The sequence below is a fragment of the Lactuca virosa genome, chromosome 9, assembly GCF_052849685.1.
Source record: "Lactuca virosa cultivar CGN04683 chromosome 9, Lactuca_virosa_CGN04683_v6, whole genome shotgun sequence".
NCBI classification, from domain to species: domain Eukaryota; kingdom Viridiplantae; phylum Streptophyta; class Magnoliopsida; order Asterales; family Asteraceae; genus Lactuca; species Lactuca virosa.
Genome location: NC_136434.1, coordinates 137,504,082 through 137,520,541, shown reverse-complemented (window position 1 = coordinate 137,520,541; position 16,460 = coordinate 137,504,082). Strand labels below are relative to the sequence as shown.

The 16,460-nt window shown below is 29.4% G+C and overlaps 2 protein-coding genes and 1 non-coding gene across 3 annotated transcripts; 1 reads left to right on the top strand and 2 right to left on the bottom strand.

The window, feature by feature from the left end:
* The first annotated feature begins 63 nt into the window (after positions 1 to 63).
* On the top strand, positions 64 to 136 carry TRNAK-CUU (transfer RNA lysine (anticodon CUU)). Its single transcript has one exon. It is a non-coding gene; the product is annotated as a tRNA-Lys (tRNA).
* A 2,248-nt stretch (positions 137 to 2,384) lies between these two features.
* Positions 2,385 to 2,903, bottom strand: LOC145139843 (uncharacterized). Its single transcript, XM_079073530.1, has one exon. The coding sequence runs from the start codon at positions 2,901 to 2,903 to the stop codon at positions 2,385 to 2,387; it is 519 nt and encodes a 172-aa protein (XP_078929656.1).
* Positions 2,904 to 2,933: 30 nt separating this feature from the next.
* On the bottom strand, positions 2,934 to 10,126 carry LOC145139842 (uncharacterized). The gene is made up of 11 exons (XM_079073529.1): positions 9,663 to 10,126; positions 9,445 to 9,473; positions 7,651 to 7,728; positions 7,340 to 7,489; positions 7,042 to 7,173; positions 6,703 to 6,960; positions 6,214 to 6,595; positions 5,151 to 6,079; positions 4,378 to 5,034; positions 3,910 to 4,293; positions 2,934 to 3,682 (listed from the first exon to the last, which is right to left on the bottom strand). The coding sequence occupies exons 1-11, from the start codon at positions 10,124 to 10,126 to the stop codon at positions 2,934 to 2,936; spliced, it is 4,212 nt and encodes a 1,403-aa protein (XP_078929655.1).
* Positions 10,127 to 16,460: the final 6,334 nt, after the last annotated feature.

Sequence of the window (16,460 nt, the reverse complement as noted above, 5' to 3'; positions counted from 1 at the left end):
AACCAAAACGAGCTGATCAAGGTCATTTAGTGAAGTAATAATATCACAACAAATTAAACATCAGCCCGTCTAGCTCAGTTGGTAGAGCGCAAGGCTCTTAACCTTGTGGTCGTGGGTTCGAGCCCCACGGTGGGCGATATATTTTTATTCAATTAGTTCATCATTTCTTTTTCTCATTGCAAAAACTGTTTTTGTGCAAGTTTAAATTTCAGTCTTTTTGTCATTGCAAAAACTGTTTCTGTGCAAGTTTAAATTTCAGGTGCTGTTTTTTTAGGGAATTAAGTTTTTGGAACGGAAAGCAAGAACTTCATATTTACTAATGAACGCAAATTTGGATGAGTAATGGACATTCTTCCCTATCCTTGATGTTATATATATATATATATATATATATATATATATATATATATATATATATATATATATATATATATATATATATATAATTTGGGTTTGAGTTTTTTACAAACCAAAAATTTCGGTTTGGATTTGGTTTTAGGAAAAAATAAAACAACCAAAAACAAAACCGAACAGAATCGATTGTATTGAAGTTTTAAAAATAATATACTTTTATAAATACATATTTTATATAAATCAGTAGAGAATAATTCTAAAATAACAACTTGGTTGAACCGGTAATCGTTGGACATGGGAACGAGATGGCTTGTGTTTGAAGCTCATTTCCACACCCTTTTGTTGCATCTCGATTTTTTATTTGAGAGCGACTATTTTCAGCCCACATCATTCTTAGTAGGGATGTTATTTGGGTCGGAATCGGATTGAACCGACCCGAATCTAAATAACCCGAAAACTGAATAAGGGTAATTGCATGAATCGAAAATCGGACCGATTAACCAATACGAGGTCGGTTCAATTCGAGTATTAATCATTTCGGTTCGGTTATTACCCGAATAACAAGTACATGATGATTAATGACATAATATAACCGAAAAGAACCGAATAAACCGTATTAAGATTCTACAGCCCAAATAATAGAATAGCAATGTACTTTTATACATCAACATAAAACATTCAAAGACTAACATATTGAAAGAATAGCATTTACATAGTACATTAACATGATGAGAATTAATTTCTTATTTGATTTTATTAAGTTGGAACCCAATTTTTCATTACTAGACAACGTAGTAATTCGTGAATCCTTATAGACAATAGGAAGGTCGATTTTTGAAAGTCTGAAACAAGAGGAATGATCGATATAAGTGATTTTGAGTTTGGAAATATTTGAGAAGATTGGTCGATTTTGAAACGACGAAAACGGGCGTAGGTTTTTTTCTGTTGTGGACGGAAAGGACAGACGTGTGGACCGTGATTTTGATTTATGTCAATCAGAGAAGGGGGACGAGGAATGCTTATTTGGTTCGGATATTTAGAACCGAATAAGTTCTTATTTGGGTAACCTTGACCGAATAACCCGACGACCGAATAAGCATAATATAGATACCCAAAACCTGAATCAAATTGCTTATTCGAGCCTAATTCGGTTCGGTTCGGTTCGAATTTTCGGGCCAAATTCTCATTCGTAATCCTTAGGCACTGTATATAAGATCAACCCATCTTAGCATCTACATGAGTTCTCAAGGATTAAGTTTGTCTGTAATGATTTCATGGTATAAAACAAAACCAAACCGGTAGTAATCGGAAATCGAAAATCCAAATCCATCAGTTTGGATATAGGGTTCGGTTTGAGAAATTTGAAAACAGATGCTTTTGGGTTCGATTATACATCCAAACCAACTCATACTCACCTCTGTGTTATATATGTAAACTAGGTTTAAACCCGTGGAACTCCACGGTTTAAAATTTGAAATATAATTATACTTTTGATAGTGTAAATAAAAAGATATCAAATTTTAGAAATAATGGAGAATTATGATATTGTAATGTAATTAACATGAATAAATCAAATACAATAAAGTATTATAAATTAATTAATTAATATGATGGATGAAGTGTGATACACGAAAACAAAATAAAAGATGGTAGAAAAACGGTTCTTATAAATTCCCAAAAACTTCCTTATAAACGACATTGGAAGTTTTATTTGTGAGACTACCATCCTTATCTAAAATTAACAATTTTAATTCATCCCTGCTTTGAACTCTAGATAAGGCAACATACAATTGGCCATGTGAAAAGACGGGATGTTTGAGAAACAAACCAACCTTCGATAACGACTGTCCCTGACTCTTATTAATGGTCATTGCAAAACATACAGCCAATGGAAACTGTCTTCTTCGGAATTTGAAGGGAATTTTCTTTTCTGATGGAGTTAATGACATTCTTGGAATAAAAGTGCGGTTTCAAATATTATTTACAGATATGATACGTGCCTCAATAACACGTTTGCCCAATGATATCACCTAGAGTCTTGTCCCATTACACAATCCATTTTTCTGATCAATATTTCTCAACAACATAACGGGAACACCAATTTTTAAAACTAACTTATGGTTTGGTAAACCCGATACTTTCAGACCATTTAAAACATCAGGTGAATATAAATTTGCATCAAACTGATCATGGACAAATTCAGATTGGCATATGCTATCTGAACTTAAATATTCAACCTCATCTCCTGGAAACTTCGATAGCAAACGGTCGTTTATTTCCTGAACCACTTCATTTTTTGGAGCAAGTATTGTTCTTTCTTGAAAATAGCTTGTATTGTTGTACTTTTCCAAAATTGAAGGATATACGAAGTCGATTAATGAACCTATGTGATCATGTGGATCATTAATGAGAATATCATCTGGAATATCAATAACCGTGTCTCCATCGTTGATACCACCAAGTTTGCCTTCTCCTATATCCAACAGCCATTTTGCAAAATCTCTGATTTTTTCTATATCAGATTGATCTCTTCCAACAGTTAGTCTCATGTTTTTTGTTAATTTATGGATCTTTATGTGTTACCATAAATATGAAGAGCTTAAAGAAGCATTAACAATATTTTGTCTACTTCCACCTGGAATAACATGTAGAATTTGTCTAAAATTTCCTCCAAAAACAATAACTTTCCCTCCAAACGGAATATCTGAGTTGGTAGAATTTTCAGACCTAAATAAATCTTTCAAACTTCGATCTAAAGCTTCAAATGCATGGTTATGGACCACAAGAGCTTCATCCCAAATTATCAATGAGGTTTTCCTCAATAAGATAGCAAGGTCACTACCTCGATTTATTCTACAAACAGAATCCTCTGTTAGTTCAAATGTAATTACAAATCGAGAGTGTGTTGTTCTACCTCCGGGCAATAATAGTGAAGCAATCCCACTTGAAGCAACATTTAAAACAATATGACCATCTTTTCTAATAGCTTCAGATATTGTCTTCCATAAAAAAGTTTTACCAGTTCCACCATAACCATAAACAAAGAAGACACCTCCTTTATTTTGTTTAACTGCAGTCATGATATAAAGGAAAATGTGACGCTGCTCATTTGTCAATGCAAGAAACATACGATCAAACTCAGTCTTCATAATGGGAATGTCATAATCTAGCTCCTCGATGATAAGTCGATTGTTTGAAGAAGAAACATAATCAACATCCAGGATAGGCATGTTTTTATAATTTTTTAGACTCAAGTTGTTCCGAAGTAAAACTTGTTCAATCTCGAACAAAGTTAAGTTCTTAAGTTGATCTTCATTGAGTGATAAGTCTGTAGGAGAAAGAGCAAATTAATTTGAAATATTATTAAAATTATTTGTATTATAATTAAAATATTAATTAATGTATGTTTAAAAATAAATAATTGGCAGTTTAATAAATAATAATAATAAATAACTTTAATACCTGGAGACTTGAATCTTTGTCGTTGGTTATAAAGAATTCCATCTGCCAAATATTCTCATGTGTTTTCCCAAACAACCTCCGGTTTAGACATACTGTTACACATCAACAATGTAGCAAATAAGAATCGTAGGTAAAAACCAGATCCAAAATGACTCGCTTCTTTGATTGCATCGATGTATTCCTTGTCATCATCCAAGAGACCAAGAGCATAAGAAGCATCTCTAAAAGAAGAATATTCTTCACCATTTACTGTGCGAATTTCTTCAAATGATTTGGAACCTTTCACCTTATTTAACAATATCCTTAAAAAATAAGCTTCACCTAGATTAGGTGAAACCGAATGAATTCTATCAATGCACTTTCCTACTTTCCGTGGCTTCCAAATCCTATCACCACATTGCCAAACAAACTTTGTAGGAAATTCAACATACGTAAGTTTCTGTGCATCAGCATTAACTGCATTACACTCCATCCAAGCTGTGAACATTGAAGAAGCAATAGAAGGTTTGTCCAAAACATCGTCAATATCATCGTATTCCCCATATATAATTTATTGTTGACCAGGAAGATGAAAAGGCAGTCTAACCACAGAAGGATACATGTAATGAACATCATATTTAAAAATTCGCCATGATGCTTCACATGCAGATAAATATCTACAGTCGTAGTACTCATTTATTTCATCAACCGCATCATTAGTATCACACTCGTTATTGCTTCGTACAATGCCAACTGTAGCTCTATCAAGTCCCTTGTTTATGTATTTAAATAAATACTTTATAGAAGAACCCTGATTGCACCATTCAACATTAATATGTGCTTGATATCTTTTCAATAGATATTTGTTGTAAGGGACAACATTTCTATTATCCAACTTCACACCCGATTTTTCAACAAAATGACCATCGTTTCTTCTCCTATATAATGGAAAACCATTCTGATCAACAGATGTATGATTACAGAATTGCTTTGGAAAGTTTTTCGAGCACTTTTTGTCGACCATACAAGGACAATTGATATTTTCAGCGCCACATGGACCATGAATCATGAACTCATTCACAAGAGAATACAATTCTGGATCTTCATCTATGTTTGGTATCTCAGCGGAAATTATCGGATCGATAAATTCAACAGTGGGTAGCTTGTAGTCAGAATGCATAAATAGACATATATGACTATGGGGCAAACCTCTTTTTTGAAATTCAATTGTATAAACAACTACATAATATTTTGCACAAAAATTAAATATGATTATACCGTAATGAAAAATATAAAAAATATATAATAAATGGCATAAACTTTTATCTATTATGAAGAAACATTATTTCAAATACCTGTTTGAACTATGCCAAAAATGTGATTCTCCCTTAAGTCTTTAATAAATGCATCAAGTTTGATCATGAACAACCTACATAGTATATTAGGTCTGTCTTCTGGTTGAAGTGAAGTATCTTTAAGAAACCTCTTAACCTCTGTCCATTTGGGATTACACGTAAAGGTTATGAAGAAATCAGGATATCCAAACCATTTACATAACGACATGGCATCCAAATAGTTCGGCAACATATAGCGCGCACCACCAGTAAAAGATGAATGTAATATCACACGTTGGCCGACGTTGGAGATATCTGTAGTTCCTTGAGATTTTTGGTTACGTAAATTCTCATAAGACTCGCATCTAAGAACATGTTGTTGCCTACGTATGTAATACAATCTCTCACTTTCAATCATGGTATAAGCATCTACCAAAAATTGTTGAAACAACCTTTTTGAATTAAGAATAAGTGAGAACGAATGATCCCTGTCTTGAATTCTAAAAGAGAAAAATTCTCTCATTGTACATTTTGCATGCTTGCTGTTTGTTGTAGATGTAACACCTCTATGAAGAATATCAACGCTGTAACCATCATCTCCATATGGAAATAGTAGCGGATATTGGAGAGGAAGGTAAGAAGGATGCAATTCACTGATACGTTGTAGAAATCCCGACTTAGTTTCAACAACGATATCTCTATTTTCAACTGAATCAGAAATGTCACCTATAATTAAAGCGGCAACCTCAGAAGCAGTTGGTAGGTTATATGTCCTTCCATCTCGATCTCTTCTGCCGATGATTTTTAACTTCATATCAACTTGAGGATATTTTTTAAAAGTATCTCTTACCATCCTATAAGAGCTAACCAAGACATTATTTGAATCTAACATCAACTTCAAATCTTCAGTAATATCATTATCGATTGATGTAGATTGATGTTTTTCCCCACTATAAAAATTGAAAATATACATAATATTAGTACAAAAAAAGATCGAAATTAACTACGAATAAGAAGGTTGAAAATATACCCAAAACATCTCTGTTTATTTGAATTTTCGTTGTTTGTATCCTAAATGTATAACTGAGAGAATTTTGGTTGCGATCCATCTGGTGGTAAAAGGCTTCCAATACTATGATAATTTTGATCACCAAGTCTGAAAATGTATGGAGCATTTCCTCTATTGATTGAAGAATCAATTTTACCACCCATCGACGTAAAAGAAAACATTGAATTGTAATGTCGAATGTTTTTCATAAAGTTTTTACTTTTAGAATCCGTTCCTCGAAACATTCTTTCATAAGTTGGTGGTGCGTTCTTTAAATATGGAAGTTGAACCTTGCCATAACCACACCATAATGAATAATCTGTGTTTCCTCTTTCTTTTACTCTAATGGATTCATTTTTCCATAATTTTGCATGACATGTTTGACATACCACAATTTGATCACCATGATCCAAATATTCTGTAATAAAATAAAGATGTATAAGTAAAATGTTGAATTTCATAAACAGTTATAATACAGTATTTGAGTTGTAAAAGAAAAAGAAAATGAGTATATATATGGATTACCTTTGGAAATACCAATTATTTGGTTTTCAATAATGACTTCATGCATATTTTCTACATCTGTTGTCAAGTCAATAAATGGAATAGGAGATAAATTTTCCAATTTCCTTTTTAATTTAGGACATCCTGGATTTAACTTGATTGATGATGAAGAAGTAGTTATTGTAGATGCATTTCTCGAGGTCATACCATTACAAAGTCCAGAGTAATGTCTATTATTTTGTAACGTTGAAGTTGTGTAGTTATTGAAACTACTATTGGCTGGAAAAAAATAGTAAAATTATTACCATTTGAAATGTTAGAAAGTGGTTGAAAGATAATTTTGAAAAGCAAAATTATTACCATTTGAAATGTTAGATAACGGAGTTTTAACATTTATATATGAAGAAGATGATTGTAGGGATGTATTTTGGTTTCCACGGGACTTATAGGAACAAACATTTTCTTTTTCACGAACAACGTTTTTTGATTGATCTGTAAAAAACAAATTGTTAAAAAAATTGAAGACATGTATATAAAATTAAATTAGCATGTAAATTTTATATTAGTACATTGAAATAATAAAAAATGATGATAATGTATGTATTTTTTATATAGATATATGAATGGTGAAAATTAAAAAATAAAATAAAAAAATTACAAATATGTGTGTGTGTTAAGACATGTGTTCCACATCGATTTTGAACACTGGATTTTGTATTCTTTTTCTTCGACCTCTTGTTATTCAAATATAATTTTCTCTGTCTTCTTTTCTCTTTTGCTTGCAAGTAGTACATACAATCATTTGTTCCTGTATAACGAATAAAAAGTATATGATATAAAATGTATACGAGTGTAAATAATTGTGTTTGATATAAAACTAAATATAAAAAATGATTGAAATTTGGTTAAAATTAAATTTTTCATATTAATATATAATAAATAATAATAATAGTGAAGAAAGAAATGTACCTTTGTAACCGTTGTTAACAAATGTTGTAGATGATGAATCTTCCGTGGTCGATGAAGTAGACAATTTTTTTGGTTTTTCTTATTATGTTAATAAAGATTATTGTTAGAATAATACATGTTATTATTTGATTATGAAATTGCTTCAGGAAGATAATATATTTATTTAAATATGGATTTAACAATATATTTTGAAAATATATAGAATTTATAAAACTTTGTAATTATATAATATGAAAATAATTTATGTGATATTTTTGTGTTATTAAAAGATATATTTAGAGCTTAAAAAATGTGTAACAAAAATATAAAAAAAATGTTAAAGAAAAAACATATCGCTGTAAGGTGTATCAAGTGCATTTGTAGCTGTTGAAGTTTGTCGGCTTGATGTATAGACAAATTAATGTTATTTCTATTATCTAAATTAAAAACTATTTAATTTTCTACTCTTTTTAGAATTAAACGACTTCATGATATATCTGCAATCTGAAGAAATAACAACAATTAATTTATAAGTTAATATGATAAACAGTAAAGAATATGATTAAATTAAAGCAAAATAAAGTATAAACTAATATTATGAAAATATTTGACATATAATTGTAATTTGTTTTATCATATTCTTTAAGTGGGTCAATTTTTGAAATATGATTGCATTTATATATTTTATATTTTTTATGTACCCTAATATAAAAAGTATATTTATTGTATACTTATATAACATTTATAAAATAAAATGTGAACAAATACTATTTATATTAAAAAACATATGAGTAAACAAAATGTACATAAATTTTTGTTAATGATTTACAAGTTAATATAGAAGTTAGTTGTCATTTATTATTAAATAGGGACCATTTACGCATATTTACTTAAACATGGAGCATAAATTGGAATTTTCTTTAGTTAAAAGATAAAACAAACGTTTAGGTTAGTCTGAAACACAAAAACGCATTACAGTCGGACTTGTATGTATAGATAGAAACGAAGAACGAAAACAAATAGTTGGGTTAAAGCTTATTCGTTTGTTGTGTCAATCTTTTAAACTTACAAGGTCAAAGATGTGTTAAGGTAAGAACAATGGGGACTGGAGGCGAAGGTGTATTACAAATCGATTTCAATATTAACTGGAAATTTCAACTTTTCAGAAATAAAGATTTGCTTACCTGTAATCGTCAATTGGAGAGGACAACATGAATCAAGAACGAATAAACGCAGCTACTATCGGCAAAGCAAAGACGATCAGAGAAAATGAATTAAAATAAGGTTAGGATTTTATAATCTTTTAATTCAAGTTTGAACTTTTGATTTTGAAATTGTGTGGAGGGAAGGATAATTTGTTTTGAAAATTTGAAACTATTAAAACAAATTGTTGTTAATCATCCATGAATATCAGTGAAATTAATAAAAAAAGAATGTTTTTTTTTCCTATTTCTTCTTCACTGTAAGGAGGTGAACTGATATTATTAACAAAATAACTTATTAAGTTAATTAAATATAAAAGTCTTCTATTAATGTTTTGTAAAACGACATTAATTGTCCAGAATATGAAATTACAAAAATCCAAGAACAGCTTACGGTGCATCCATAGTCAAATTCCACAATTAATTGATAAAAGAGTATATTAATAGTGGGATATTTGGTTAACATCTTAAAAGATCGAAATATTTGGTTAACTTTTTCTAGATTATGAAAGTTATATATAATTAATATTATATTTAATTCCACCGGTTCATGAGATCGGCAACACAAAACAATATATGAGATCTTTATTGGTGATATAATATCCATAGTTACCAAGATAGTATGCTCCAAAAATGATAAACCTGGAAAGTTACATGAGCATTAACAGAAAATATATAAACACATCATATATTTCATTAAACAAAATATGAGTTTCAAAGTGGTTACAAACTATGATGTTCTATTACACCCAATATACAAAAGATAATTATTAAATGTCTTAACCATGAAATATGTAACTTCATCAAAAAAAAAAGATAACAATTACCTACACTAAGTTTTTCCATGCAATAACATTCTCTTTAGCCATGTCAATTGCATCTTCCATCTTTCCTCTGGGAATGGTCATGTTTAGCATATGCTTGATGTATGCTATTCCATCATCAACTGTTGACATTGGGTGTTCTGTTACAAAGAGATGAATAAGCTTCTCAACTCTTTTGGCTGGTGAGTTCATCATGAAGTGGGGGAAATTGGTTGGCACATATACTGGCTTGTGTTCCATATACAAATGTTCAATCTCACGGAATTGATGTGCCCTAACCATTGCTTTGAAATTTCCCAAAGCATCATCATCCAAAATTGGAGTCATTGACAAACCAGAATGTTGTTCAATCTCACGGAATTGATGTGCCCTAACCATTGCTTTGAAATTTCCCAAAGCATCATCATCCAAAATTGGAGTCATTGACAAACCAGAATGTTGTTCAGTTGGCATATGATACCAATATCCCATAGTTGTATAACCCAAACTTTTAGAAAAACTACCAAGCAAATCCACGTCAAGCAAATCAATGTTGACAAAAGTAATAAAGTGAACTTTTGTTTTTTCATAAGCTTTACCTGGATAATCAATAAAATATCCGCCATGGACAACTCTAATGGTGAACCTCTTGTCGTTTCATTTGACATACTCTACAATCGGTGTGGTTTTTTGGTTGCTCACTGCTTACGGTCCATAGTTGATACCTCAGCTTTGCCCATGGATCGACATTCATGTTTGTTGCCATTGTTCGCCGGATTTTTTTTTCACTAAGGATGAGAATTTCGAAGTTATCTTTTGATGGTGATGAAAATGCAAGAATGAGAGTTTACATATACGGGGAGGGTTTAAATGGATGATCAATCAAAGATGAAGAGACATCGACGCACGCCGTAAACACATCAGTCCTGATTACGTCCAGGGTACATGGGAGGTTCAAGTTGAACGACGGCGGGTATAATGATTAATTATTATTATATTTAGTTTTTATCATATTGTGTAAGTCTGTCAAATTTTAAAATATTATTTCATTTAAATATTTTTTTTATGTAGCCTAATATAAAAAGTATATTTATTGTATAGTTATATAACATTGATAAATTAAAATACAAACAAATACTATTTATATTAAATATAAAAGTCTTAAATTAAAATTTTGTAAAACGCCATTAATTGTACAGAATATGAAATTACAAAAAATCAAGAACAACATAGAGTGCATCCATAGTCAAATTTAACAATTAATTGATTAAAGACTATCTTATTAGTGGGAGGGGCATTTTAGGCATTTTATAAGATTAAAAATAAAGTTCTTTTGGCAGAAATTACATTGCTATAATCAGCAACGAATAAAAGTACATATAAGATCTTGAATTGGAGACATGAATTTATCAAGTATAATAACCTTAAAACTAAATTAGGAACTTGAAGAACATTTTTAGAAACGTTATGTACAAATTCAGAATCAAACTTGTAGGGCAATTTGGGTGAGTTATTAGTAAATAAGAGTATCTTAATAGTGGGAGGGGCATTTTAGGCATTTTAAAAGATTTAAAAACAAAACATATAGTTATTTTAATTACACAAATCGTGATACAGGTAAATTGCTATTTAACTGATTTTGATTGATAGAATAGACAATGTTAACATTTGTTTAAGTGAGTTATTAGTAAATAAGTTTGTTAAATACAAAGATAATGTAAATTCTACAATTGATTGATTAAATACTATCTTGATAGTGGAGGGGCAATTTAGGCATTGTATAATATTTACGTTTCAAATTGAACAATCCATGATATAAGTGTAAAAATAAAGTTCTTTTGGCAGAAATTACATTGCTATAATCAGCAACAAATAAAAGTACATATAGGATCTTGAATTGGAGACATGAATTTATCAAGTAGAAAAACCTTAAAACTAAATTAGGAAATTGTAGAACATATTTATAAACGTTATATTAAAAAACGTATCAGTAAACAAAATGTATATAAATTTTTGTTCATGATTCACAAGTTAAATGATACGTTAGTTGTAAATTGTTATGAAACAGGGACCATTTACGAAAATTGACCTTAAACATGGACCATTTCTATGTATAGATAGAAATGAAGAACGAAAACAAATATTTGGGCTAAAGCTAAGTCGTTTGTTGTGTCGAGACATGAATTTATAAAGTAGAAGAACCTTAAAACTAAATTAGGAACTTGAAGAACCTATTTAGAAACGTTATGTACAAATTCAGAATAAAACTTTAAGGGCAATTTTGGGGATCCAGATTCCATCATTGGTACTATTGGAGTCGCATTCTTTTCAGAAATATTGGTTATTGTAAGTTCAAATTCTGACATTTAAAAAAAAAGAAAAAAGAAAAAAAAATCTAACATGAAAAAGAAAGAGAAAGTTGTAAATTTGACAATTACAATCAGCAAACAAAAAAACAGTTAAATAAAAAACATTAAAAAAAATTTGAAACAGTAAAAAAGAAAGTACATTTCTATTTAACTGATTTTGATCGATAGAAATACACAATGTTATCATTTGTTTAAGTGATTTATGGGTAAATAACTTAGTTAAATACAGTTAGAAATACACAATGTTATTATCAAATGATTTTTTTTGGTGATGTTCAATAACAAATACCTAATATTACTTAATGTTTATATTTGATGTCTAATATCATGATACTTTTATTTTTTCTATACACAAATAAATGATAGTACATTGCTATTTATTGTATTAATCTCTAGATTAATGTTTACTCCTTAATGAATACTTTCGAATGAAGAATAAAGTCATAATAAGATGTTATATTATCCAATATTGAATAAATAATAGTCATTTGGGAGATAAAAGCAATGTTGTATAAAATCAGTTCTACCAAAATCAAAATAACATAGTAAACGACATTATAGGAATGAAAAAAATAACACAATGTATATTCAAGAAATAAATATAAAAACCATCAAATCCCAAACAAAAACCATTCAAAATCAATCCACCTAAAAATGTAAACGGCTTAAGAGTCTATGATGCAGAAACAAAATTAACCATGAAGTAAGATTGTTTGGAAAAGTAAAATACATTTACTTTTCTTTCTTGGGGACCAAAAGAGGCATTGGTTGTTCACCCGGTGGTGGCAATCGAGCAGACTTAGATGTTGACAAATTCTCCATTTCATCAAGATCTATGCATGTAGCAAGGTTTCTTTTCAACTCAGTTGGTGTAGAAATCAACTTTGTAGGACTTGTTGCAGTTGAGTTGTCCCTAGCACAAGGTGTTAAATTGTCACCTGTCTGTGAAAAAGAATCCTAGAAAAAAATTTAGTTAGTTGTTATACATTAAACCATAATACTTCAGAATTATAATTTAAAAACTACAACCTTGACAACTTTGGTCTCTTGGGAACCAATATCTGAAGAACCAATCATGAATGAAAGGAGACTGCATCATCAGATCAAAAACAAAATGCTATTGAGTCAGATATTGTTGGGTCAAAGTGGTAAAAACTAAATATAATTGTTGAAAATAATCTGTGGAATAATATTCTTTTCTTCCAGTTCATCAATTATGTCTGCATTATCGGTTAATCTTGATATCCCATAAATATTACTTTTATTAGTGACATTGTAACGTGAGATATCAAACTTAATTGCCAACTTTTTGTCCACCACAACTTTCAACTCCATTGGATACAAATCCAAATTGATGCCAAGCTAAAATATAAATAAATATTGTTAGAAAATTTGTGTATAAATATATAATTGTATAACCGAAGTAATTTAGAACTATAAAATAATACCTTCTTGTTTTTATCATACAACTCTTTAGCTGTATATTTAAACAACTTATTTGCTTCTTGATCAAATAAGGTTAAAGTCAAGGTTCCTGTGTTGTCTTGAACCCGAAGTGGGATTTTAAATCTACATAAAGTATAAAATCATATTATATTACACAATTATGATAAACATATATTGTTTTTATATAAAATAAATATGTAATACCTTGGAAACCGAAAATTTGATATTTTTGCATTTATGATTAGCACATTCATAAGTAACAATTTCGACCACTGCATGAGAACCATCAACCTTATCAGTAGAAGACTCTTTTCGTTTTGCTGACTTTTTGCAGTTGCTACATGCAAGGTAATACCAACGTATGTTTTGACGTATTCCCTTAACAGTACCAACAATAACGACTGTTTTTCCCTGGAAATTTAAATAATGTTTAATGTTAAGAAAATGTTAGTTTATGCCAGTGTATGTTAGTTTCATTATAACAATATACTATGTTTGTTTCTTAAACTTTTAAAATTTAAAAATAAAAGTGCATTAAAGTAGCAACTTTAAAAATAACGTAAAGTACCTTCAAAGGTTCAAACACATCATCGATATTCGAAAACAAATTATTTTTCAGAAAGTTATCGTGTTCCGTGTCTTGTTTTGATGCAATCATCTTGATTCCACTTGATGAGTTGTTGTCCATTTTCAGATATCAATATGTTCATTGATAAAAAAGAAAGGTATTACATTTATTATAGTATGAAATAAGTAAATATGATAATACAAAGGAAATTATAAATCAAAATACTTGTTTTTGTAGATTGTAATTTCATCGATATCATTGTTTATGAACAACCTACTAACATCAAAGTAAGTTGATGTAAAAGGACGACCTGCAAAAATAAAATTGATTATTAAATTATAAATATAAAATTCTTAAAAATTGTTGTTAAATATAATTACAAACCATTAATAAACTTCACTTTGACAAATTGAACAATAACAACAATTGGAGCAAGGTTGTTATTGTTAGCAAGAAAATCATGCATGTAGTATGCATTATGACCCCACAAAGTTACTTTAAGCTTAGTATCCCTAAAAAATAAAGAAATAATGTAGATAATTTAAAAGAAAATATATTATTTGTTTATAATAATGGTGAATACTCTATATCTTGAAGATGCATGAGCATTTTGTGTTTTGATTTATCTTGTTCCAAGGTGTCCAATAATATCTACAAAAGCAACAAAACATATGCTCAAGTTAATAAAAATTATGAATTTATAATAAAAAGAAAGAAAATAGGATGTTATATAAGAAAAATTAATATTAAAAGAACCAACCAATAGAGTTTGACTCCAGGATGTTGTTAGAAAGAATCGTATGGAAGTCAACAAAAGCAAAGCCATGTGCAGAACCAGAAAAGTTTTCACACTCTTTTAGAGTTGTATCGGGATTTAAAGTAAGTTTTCTATCCGGATCAGCAAAGTTAAAGTTTGAAGTATTTGGTGCGACATTAGGTTTCCTGATGTATAATGAAGCATCCTCTTTTAAATAGCGTTGAAATTTAGGAAACCATTTCTTCAGACAAGATGCATGAATTTTCCTTCCCTAAAAAATAATTAATTTACAAATATCAAGAAATTTTTATAAAAATAATAATTGAATATATGCATGTTATACCTCCTCATCCATCAAAATCATTTCAATCGAGTATGTGTCATTTGCATCAAATTTTGACTTTTGAGTCCAAAGACGTATGATGCGAACCTTAATTGTGAAATTGTCCTTGATTGAGTCAATCTCCTTTACCGGAGTAATATCTTCCATTGTACCTTGAAAATTAAAAAAAAACTGTACATTTAACAAAATTTTTTAAATATAATCAAAAAAATCGTAAAGAAAACATATACTTAAAAAAAGTACATTGCTATTTAACTGATTTTGATCGATAGAAATACACAATGTTATAATTTCTTTAAGTGAGTTATGGGTACATAAATGAGTTAAAATACATAAGGAAAAACATGATTAACAGTTTATAAAATACATTGCTATTCAACAATCCGTGATACAGGTACATGATGAAACAGTTTATAAAAAACAATTAAAACAATTAAATACATTTAGGAAAAAATATGATTAATTACAGTTTATAAAAAACAGGGTTAACATGTTATAAAAAACAGGGTTAACAGTTTAAAAAAAACCAGTAAACTGACCTGGTTGATTATGCAGTCCAAAACTAAAAAGTCGATGAATATATACCCTGGATATAGTAAAAGCACACTGCAACCACAAAAAAAAGAGCGATAAATCCATGAGTATACCATCGATATATTAAAAACACAGAGTAAACAATATAGTCTCCTTACCTGATGAATAAAGTCTGATCTATGCGTAGTGAAACAGGAAGGTAAACACGCATGCAAAGTTGTATATATACCCGACTCATATTCGATTGCTGATTTATTGGGATTGAAATTTGATTTGCTGATTTTTTGGGAGTGATAGAGTTTAACATTTATTTTCTGCCATATTTGTTGCATAATTATATGGTATAATTGAAAATTCAAATTTCAAATATCCTGATTTCCTGATTTAAATATTTACCGATTTATAAAAAGATTTTTCAAAATTTTCGACTTTTCAGTGATTATTAACATGAAGGGCAATTCTGGAACTTTAGTTAGATCAAATGAGCGGGAAAAGCCAAGACGGATGGACCAAGGTGGTGCCACGTGTCATCTAATGTACTGTTTTATTAGAAGAAAAGATTTGACATTTCTATTTTTTTAAGTTGCCTAATATTTTTTTATGATTTGATCGATTGTACATGTTTATTATGAGATTATTTTAAAAGCATTGATGTTTAATTTGTTTATGTTAATTTGATAATTATAGGTTTTTTTTCTTAGTATCTATTTGGCACAATGTAAACTATAAGTTTTAACCGGATACTTGTTTTAACAAATAGTAAACATATGTATTTTGTGTATAGGGGTATTTTGTCATCATCAATTAAT